The following is a 9,986-nucleotide window of genomic DNA, read 5'->3' on the forward strand; positions in this document are numbered from 1 at the left end:
TTAAATTAAATATAAAATTTTCTGTTCACAGAATTGATATGTAAATATAAATCTCTTAGCATTTTTGCTTATCGCTAATGGAGGATTGAAGAGGGAAATTTGGTCACAAATATATAAAACTCGGAGCAATGCGATAATATTTTTAAATGAAACTTTATAATTTAATCTATTAGATTCGTTTTCTTTATACATTCGGATTAAAATGCCGAAATACGTATAAGAAACGCGATTGCGTATATTCTAAACCTAGATTTTCCCTGCGACGATTTGGTTAACCTTATATGAATGAATAAGACTTGTTGGTCAACTAGTCAGGCAACTTGTGTTCAAACATGCTCTGATGGGAACTGGGTTTGTGTACTCAGTTCAACGATAGAGCGAACCCATTTATTCGAACAAGATTGGTTTGTAAAAAACTATAAACAACTTTTATGAATCCTAAATGTATGTGAAATAACGGTTTTGAATTGCGACATTCAGTTTCAGAAGCAATTAGGTAAAATTACTTCGATTTAATGCATCTTTAAAAGTCACTAACTTCGTTCAACAATTTTAGAAGCAAATAACGTACTCGAAATATGTAACTGTCAAGAGAGGTAAATGCAAACTCTATTTGAAGTTATTCCGCTATAGTTACCAACTGTAATTAAAACTAAACCCGGCGTTTTATTAAGAATAAGTAGGTAGTAGTTATCACGCAAATAAATAGCCACGTCAAATATAACAACAAGCCAAAACATTGCAGTTGTTGAACTATTCTTTATTTCAATTTAGTTTATTTGATATTTTTAATATCAATACAAAAAAAAGGTTAATAAAATATACTGGAACCGTAACCAGTGAATTGTGGTAAGTAATTAAGATATTGTATGACCTAATAAGGCAAGAAACATCTCCTTAGTAATGGAATTAGTATAAGTCGGCTCGAAGAATGTGGATCCCAAATAAAGCTAATTAATTTGCTGAAACACCGCGTCATATGTGGAAAGAATATATAAGAATAATCTGAAATCTACAAATTCGAACATTTATTTATTCAATTAGACTTCGTCTAGAAATACTTTTGAATCGTCATAACATATTTTTAACATTTATCACAGATTCGTAACGCAGTATCAATGGAGAAAAACCGGCAGAGTTTATTCTATAGAGCTTCTTTATTGAGGACAATATGAATAGTAAATACTTCAAACGCTCAGATGAATGAGTAAATGTTGAGCGAATATTGTTGGCAGAAATCCATAATGCGATCATGAAGGGCTATGGAAAAAGTAAAATAGTTAATTCTATCTTCTATTAGGTGTCGAAGTGTTGATAGAATTATATGTGATAAATATACCATTTGTCATTGATGAAATGCCGGAATATGTTATGTGGTATGAAAAATTGCTATTTGTAGAAGTTGATAAAGTTTTTGAAAAGCACATATTGGATTTTCATTTCACCAATGTTTATTGTTACAATTTCAGAATTCATGAAAATTTACCAAAACACATTTGCTTTAACCTGTTGCCAACGCCTGTAGAATTTAAAAACGTTACGGCAAAAGGCCTTTGCGTCAATACAAGCGTGATATTTTGGCAGGCTTTCGAACAAAGCGAAAGTGCCGAACGTTACTGCTACCTTTGTATTGTGACGCTTTGAATAATAATTATAATAATACATGAAAAATTAATTTAACGTGTCGACTGTTGACGGTGAAGTGCAAAATTTTGTGTGCTTTAAAAATTTAGACAGCTTTTCCATGAAAGAGCTTTACAAAGTGTAAACGCTACGTTATTTTAACGCTCTTTATTACAATGTTGCTTGATGGACATGGCGCTGCCTATGAAACTTTCCTAGACTAGCATCAATTGTTTTGATGTATTTATTAAATTTTTTTCTTTCTTCTTATATAAAATGTTCCCCATGATGTGTTAAATTTTCATGATACAACTTTCATCCCTTGTCTTATCACCTTGGCGGTAGAATTTTTCAATATTCAATACCGGCTTAGTATCTACATCATTGTGACCTTAGATTGTGACTATATGCATGCCGAATTTAACTCGTATTGGCGTCGTAGTTTTGGCTGTGTGTTGATAGATTGATGTATATAGACAGTCATATTTTATTTTTATAAAAATATTTTCTTTATAAATTATGTTCTTTCCCTTTTAAAGATATGCTCTGTCCTTAGAGACCCTACTAAAAGACACATGACATAACATTTAAGAAAGTTCACTTACATCTTATGCCCATCTCTGGAACCGTCAAAGCCCATCACATGGTCCGGGCACTTCTGTGTGACTGTGGTCCCGGCGGGAGTCTCCTTCCAGCATTGGAAGCCGTCGAATATACGGGGACAGTGTGTGACGTTGTCTGTTAACAAAAAGGATAGATGTAGAATTGTGAAGTATGTATATGTACCTACGTCTAAAGCCGGCTACACACGTACCTGCCGCAGGGGCAGGGGCAGCAATCTCGGTTGCACGGCGATCGGAACAATTTCAGCTGTTCTCCAAATTGCCCCTGCTTGTCTATACACATCACAATTAAGGAGCCAATTAAGGGTGCAATTCCAATATTGCCCTTGCGGCAGGTAGGTGAGTAGCCCGCGTAATGAGAGTAGTATCTAACATTAATATTTTTTGGATTTTCAATATAATGAAGTTTCTTGAGAGTATACGATGCTCTTTATGATCGAAATTCCTTGAATAATGATTTTATTCATGTCATAAATGAATACAACCCGAAAAATTATCCACTCAGTCGTAAATCGTAGAAACCTTCAATATTAATGTTTACGATATTTCATTGCTATTATGTCATCTGTAATTTGGATCCAGGTGTGAGGTGAATAGAACTGCGACTCCCAATATTTATCGTAGTAAAAATAAGCAAATATCCCCAATAGCGGATGAGCGAATTTGAACCCTTTTGCGTATGAAATAAAGGTATAATTCGAGTACAACTAGCTGACACTAACCACGTACGCAGTTATTTAAGTACTACGCTGAGAAATTATTACGCGGGATGCTGAACTTTTTATTTTAATAATTCATTTCATTTATTCAGCAAAATATGAATGAATGAATGAATAATGAATTATTTTTATTTTAATTTATGTATTAGTATGATTCTTTAATCTTTTTGGCCTTTAGATTGAGGACCTTAGTGTAATTAATTAATAATTAGTTTTAAAATTCAACATACGGAAGTATGCAATTCTTTTTATTATTTATGAAGTTATTATGTAACTTTTATAATGTAATATATGGTGTATTTATATCCGAAGAAATAAGGTATTTTTAATTACTTTTACGAACAATATATTAAAAGTTATGACGTAGGTAGGTAGGCATAAGACAATTCACAAAGATCTATTTGAGTAGATTAAAATCTATCGAGCCTATAACTGCTTCGAGTATTGCTTGAATTGCTTGAGATAGTGTAGGATGTAAATTTAAAATAACATGTTTCTTATTCTATATAACATAAAAGCAAGCAGCTTGCTTTGAATATTACATTAGAAGTAGTTTTCAGGATTACGGTTTGATCCTGAATAAACAGCTGCAATAATAAGAAAAGTTCTCGTAATCTATTTTCATCTCAAATCTCTTTAAAACGAATCTTTTAAAAATACTATTGAGAAAATAAATATATTGTAATTTTATGGAAATGCACAACTTACGAGGCTTATGAAAAGGAAATATTGAAAGCAAAAGATTTTCCGTTAAACTAATATTTCTAACACATTTGAAAAAGGATTGGCAGTCCGAGTTAGCAACGGATGCATGGAAGCCGGAAATGTAAAAATGTTTTAATCAAAATGTCGGATGGTGTCTCTCTCTGACCTCTGTACTTGCGACGTGACTATAACCTATTTGCAGTAGAATACATACTACTATATGTTAATACTCGATGTATAAGTATAATGTCATATAATTCGCTAAGGCATAAATAAATTAACGGAAGTAAACTGAAAACCAATGAAATTGTGCTTTATAAGTATTTTTTTGGGAAAATGAATTTTGTTTAACATTCATATTTTATTAATTATTATATTATATTAATTTGTTTTCAGAATTTATTTAATAATAGAAAAGTTTGGTCATCGCGATATTTTGAAAATTGATATTTCAAAGTTTAGGAGGAAATATTTTTTAAATATTGTAGTGTTACGAGTATCATTATTTTGGCAACAGTTTAGAAACACGAACACAATATGAGGCTTCTGTAATGTACTCAAGTCGATACCTTGGCTTTCCCATGGGAGCATAAGTTTTCCCAGAAATATTAGTTTGCAAAGTTTATTGCTATAGTAATCAATATATTATATAATATATCGATGTCGTAGATTGGTTTATTTACTAAATAATATATGAGTTTATAGATTGAAATTTGTTTTTAAAGAGTTTATTTGTAAACATCAGGTGGCCCACCTGCCCCTTTGCTTGCTCTGACATAAAAAAATACAAAAATACACAATAAGAAACATATGGAGGGTGGTAATAGTAAAAGTACAAGAGTATTTTCACTTATATTACCACAAGAGCTTCAAAATTATCGGGTATTTTCCGATAGGTTCGTTGCAAACAAATGAAGGAGTCAAGTTTCTAGTCAAGGTTAAAAAATTCTTGATTTTTCCTGAAAAACTTGATGACTTTATTTGTTTGCAGGGAACCTTGAGGGAAATGCCAGATAATTTTGAAGCTCGTGTGGTATTCGGGGGATTATTTTTCCGTCCCAAATGTCGGCCAATAATTTCACAATTGAATTCAACCTGTCAGTATGACGTCAACGACCAGAGAAAATTTTCAAAAAATTATCAGTATAATAATACCATGTAGGTTGTACCACGTGACGTCGAATGGTGCAATTCTATTGGTCGATAATGGGGTCGGAAAAATAATCAGATTTAATTATAGATTTGAAAAATTTCAAATATTCTTAGATAAGGCCATATTATTCCTTTGTTTTTTATGCCTGAGTAGCTAATCTATTTTATTTTAATAAATGTTTTTTTAAGATATTGCATAGCTACTATCGCGGGTCTTGAGCGCGGGGACCGAATCGAGAAATTCCGTAACGAACAAACCTCACACTCCCCACTCCGACGGGCTCGGAGGTGTGGCTTGAAGGCATGCTATGCAATAGCTTTACCGTGGCAATCCCCGAGTGCCACACGTCTTTTTTTTAATTATTTATTCATCATAATTTGTATTATTAATGTAGGGTAGTATTATAGGTAGGTAGCTCATTCTCTTTGGAAGTGTCCTAGAAATTTTTCGATAGTTTATAAAACTATTTCCACGGTTCGAACTACAGACCCTTAATTATCAACTTTACAATACATACGTTTTCTTTGTTTTTTCTTAGTTTATTCAGAAGGAAGAAATCTATATCTAAATTATTGTATGTGAAATTTTGTCAATCGTGCTGTAAGCTTATTTAAAAGTAAAAAGTGCATATTGATTTAGTGTTTTATTGTTTATTGTTTGTTTATTTGTTTTATTGTTTTAGCTTCGATATTATAATATTGTGAATAAAATGTGTTATAGGTATTGGTAAACATTTTCATACGTTTGTGCTGTACATTACTCAATGAACTTGTTAAATATATTTATAATATTTATTATTTATACACTATCTGTCTTTAATCTTTCAACACCTGAACTGATGAATAAATTTGGCTAAGGTTTGTCTGAACTATGAGTTAATACTGAAGGGCGTAGGTAATGTATTAATTACTAGGTTTCCGCCCGCGGCTTCGCCCGCGCAGTCAAAGAAAAATCCGCATAGTTCCCGTTCCCGTGGGATTTCCGGGATTGCGTCATTTTCCCAGGATAAAAAGTAGCCTATGTCCTTTCTCGGCCAAGTAATCCTGGCCAGTAACATTACTCTGAAAAAAAAAAGTAATAAAACTTACCCGCCATTTCCCGTATTTCATCATCGGCATTTTCAAGGCACTCCTCCATCAGTTCTTTTAGCCTTTCATAGCTTGGCTTATATATGAATTTGAGCGGACTCTCATCCATAATTACCCGTTGGAACGCAATTTTGAATACTGTGGGGGGGTTGGATTTAAATGATACGAAATTAAAGCGACCTTTGTACCGGATTCATTATTTTTTTAATTTAGTAAGTAGAGATGGGTTGCCTGGGCCTAGGTATGGGTAGATATAATAAGTATTCCTCATTTTTTTTTAAGTGAAACTTTTATTACATCGTCTCAAACTTTTTGGTCTGTGTAGCGCATGTCACGTGACGGTCGGCTGCCGAGTAGGTATAAAGCAGTGTTCGGAACCGTTCGAACGGTTTCACTTTTACCGTGGTTTCATAAAACCACACAACATTTTTTTTAATATCAACCCATTGTTTTCACATCAATTTAAACCACAATGAGTTTTTTTTATTACATAAATTAATAATGCAATAAGTAAATAGATTGAATTCAATTTTAAAAGGATATATTTACTCCGAACATGGAAATTTGTTTTTAAGCATTTTTTTTTTACTATTTTACATAATTTTGGTAGACTTTTCAATGAATTATGTTCAAAAGTTGCAAAGATAAAATAGAATTATTTTCAAAAGTGCAACATGGCTGTTGCCTTTTTTGTCGGATATCTGCTTATTATCTCCGAGTTTATCGGATGTCTTATTATTATTATATTATTATGTCGTAGCGTTTAATTGAAATTTAATTATTCAATAATAAATGCTCATACAAATTTCAGAAATTCAACTATTTCAAATAAAATATATTTGAAATGATATCTTTTTCAACAAGACTACTTTTTGAATCGCTTTTCATCCGTAGTAAAAAATCACATATTAAAAAAATGTTTATGTTCTCCTAATATAAACATATTAATAGAATTTTCTGAGGCAACCCATTATCCATAATATATCTTTTTACTAATTATTTTACAAAAAAAAAAAATAATTCCAGTTAAGGTCGCTTCTATTTCGTATCGACTCATAGGATGGGGAATCGGGATTATATCACAAAAGCAAAAAAATATATCAAAATAAAAAAATAAAATTTGAAATAACACAATTTAATTAAAATTAATTCATTGAAGATCTGTAAAGTAGAACTGATAAAGATTTTGTTTCCAATCTTAGAAGAATTTTCAACAGCTGTGACTTAAAGATTTACCTCAAACACCTAGATAAACGACATGCATGCGATTTTCTAAATCAATTATTCAATTGGGAAAGGGTTTCACGGATTCTCACTTTAAACAGTCTAAAATATATTCACACACACATAGCGATATCGCCACAGATAACTTCGCGAAAATCCAATCATTTATCCAAATTGGCGCGCGATTTATTCCGCACAGATCGTTTTGTACGTACTTTCGGAGCCCGATTATGTATACTACAGCGAGCGTGGTCTCGGGAAGACTGAACGGTAAACATGTGACGGCATATCGGGAGCCGAAACGTACCTATAATATAAGCTTTTGTTATTTAGGTACGTTCATTTGTTCTCCCAAAGGATCTTAGAATCAGTATTGGGTTTTACTTTAGGGAAACGCATTTGAATTGTTTTTTTAATAGAGGGTTGCATGCATTACGTAATGTTTCTATTTTGTCTTCCGGTATTAACTAACATATAATATTATGCTAACTAATTTACTCTTGTTTTAGAGTTTGACGTTGTTCAAAGGCTTGGAGAGTTGAAGACTTAGTTGATGATACGTTTTGGGTAAATATTTTATATGTAGGTTGTGTACCGGTGGTAGTTTTAATCGTTGCTTCGCGGTAATTTATATATCTTTTATATATTATATAAAAAATATCTATTAATAAGTGTATTATTTACTACGCGCGTAAAATATAATATTTTTATGTACAACTGTTTCCTAATATCTATTTTATAATTTTCTATGTATACCTATTGGATATTCCACAAGTTTTTAACTATGAAAAAAAATAATAAAATGTGTACATAAGTATATAATATTTCTAGTTAATGTAGTTGCAATTAAACGAATAATTGATGATAACTGTTTCTCAATTCCATAATACTCGGATACGAGAAGGATGAAGCAAGAACCTTATTTCCAGTGTGGAAAATTGGTAGAGATAAATTATTGATCAGTTAGCCCCACTAATTTCCCACTCTGCAAATAACACTGCTACAAAACATCATGGTGTTGGTGGGAACTGTATAGGAAACTTTGGCACCTGCCTTTCTACTTAAAGTAAAAAATGTAGGCAGGCGGTGACTCGCTCTCTCACTGTATGCCCCCTGAATAAGTCACTGCAATGATGCGACATGGGGGCAACATATTGTGAGCAGCTAAGGGTGGAGAGGCGTTGATGGTTTTAAGCTACGACCATTTGGTAAGGTTCCAGGATCACATGCTCACTCGCCACTAACGCTTTGCATCCACCCTTCGAGCTGAAAGCTCTCGCGACTCCACTCTGGCCGGCTGGTTAAGGAAAGCCAGAGTTGGGGATTCTGTCCTTTCTTTCTTCCGATCTGTCGGTGAAGGCAAGCCGGAGATGAGGACAGGGGTCCCCCAGGAGCATTCGGTTATCCCGCGGGGTCGCTACTTCCCGACACCTCGCCACAAGGTGCCCTGCGGGTTGACTGATTGCACGGTTGGGATATCTATTGTCATAGATATCCCATCGTGGGCGATGGGGTCGTCACATCCCTACGCCAGATTGCTTACGTTATTTACAATTAGTACAAAACACCGATTCGAACTTTATATTGGTATCAAAGTTTAAGTTTATTTAGCTTAATATTAATCTTCACATTGCTTCAGTCTTGATTTCCATACTTCTGTAGCCGGTGGTAGGTCAAATTCAGCGCATGAAACAAGTACAGTGCAATAATAAAACTCAGGCAATGCTACAAATTTCATGTTACCGAAAAAAACCGACGGTTTCTTCAGTCTGGAATTTTCTTACTAAACATATTAGGAGAGAAATTTAGTTGTAGTTATAAAAACCACTTAGTTCTGTAACAATTATTACTATGGCAACTCTTTGCTAGATCCGAGTAAATAATAAATGAAAACTTTATGGATCAGACGAACGGTTTATTGGCCACGTGTTGATAATAAGGCGAGTGGCTTATTTCATATCTGCTCCATCTTCACACCTAACTCAAGGATGTTTAAACGACTGTTAGTTGTTGTATTCGTTATATTCTGAGATGGCGATTTTCGGGCGCGAAATTTAATTTTCGAATTGCTGACAATTTATTTTTAAATTGTTGGTTTTGAAAATATTTAGTGAATGGACAACATGAAATGAGAGAATTTCTATGATATAGGAAGCAAAAGTGTCGTACGACATGTCACACCCGATTGGAACGAAGTTCCTTTCGTTTTGAAAATATATGTATTATAGAAGGTATAATTAAATAAGTTAACAATATACCTAGCAGTTAAATGATAAATAAATATACTGCACAAATAAATTAAGAAAAAGATAGCTACTACACTTTTGCTATAGTGCGTGAGTGTAGCAAGAGTCGTGAGGATTTTTCGTGACGTGTCTAGCCCCCTAACTCTAGCCCCCTTAGCTAGTGTACCGCGCGTAAAATCCATGCAATCTTTATACTTATCTTTCTTCAGCGTCTTAAGGGGGAGTGTGGTTAATTACGACTGTTGTAACATGACAAGATACATTCACAAAATTAAGTATCCTCGCCAGGTTCCATCCAATCGGAACTGACCGTAAGTTTTTTTTTTCTAGAAATTTCCATCCGACAATGTCTTCTCAAAACGTAATACTTCGTAATTCATATAATGATTCATGATATTATGGTAAGGTGTAGACAGGTCACCAACACAACATTCGATCTTCAGAAACGGCACACACTTTTAAACTCGAAGTGAGATGAATCATTCAAATATCATGAGCGAAAAAGAGACAACTGAAGTTAAATGTGGCTAATTGACCACATTTTGATGTCCCACTGCGAACGGTTACAACCTTTCTAAACCTTATATACCTAGATGATGAATACG

The 9,986-nt window shown here is 33.4% G+C and overlaps 1 protein-coding gene across 1 annotated transcript in view; it reads right to left on the minus strand.

The window, feature by feature from the left end:
• The window catches only part of LOC149910912 (calcitonin gene-related peptide type 1 receptor-like), a 28,127-nt gene extending 22,107 nt beyond the window's left edge, over nt 1-6,020 (minus strand). Inside the window, exons 1-2 of the mRNA XM_090106952.1 lie at nt 5,912-6,020; nt 2,229-2,361 (exon numbers count right to left, since the gene is read on the minus strand). Coding sequence (XP_089963078.1) covers nt 2,229-2,361; nt 5,912-6,020 — 242 coding nt within the window. The remainder of the gene's footprint in view (nt 1-2,228; nt 2,362-5,911) is intronic.
• Nucleotides 6,021-9,986: the final 3,966 nt, after the last annotated feature.

This window comes from Colias eurytheme, chromosome 1 (assembly GCF_061535395.1).
Source record: "Colias eurytheme isolate Ceu_HAF_F1 chromosome 1, ilColEury1 Martin Lab GWU primary, whole genome shotgun sequence".
Classification (NCBI taxonomy): Eukaryota; Metazoa; Arthropoda; class Insecta; order Lepidoptera; family Pieridae; genus Colias; species Colias eurytheme.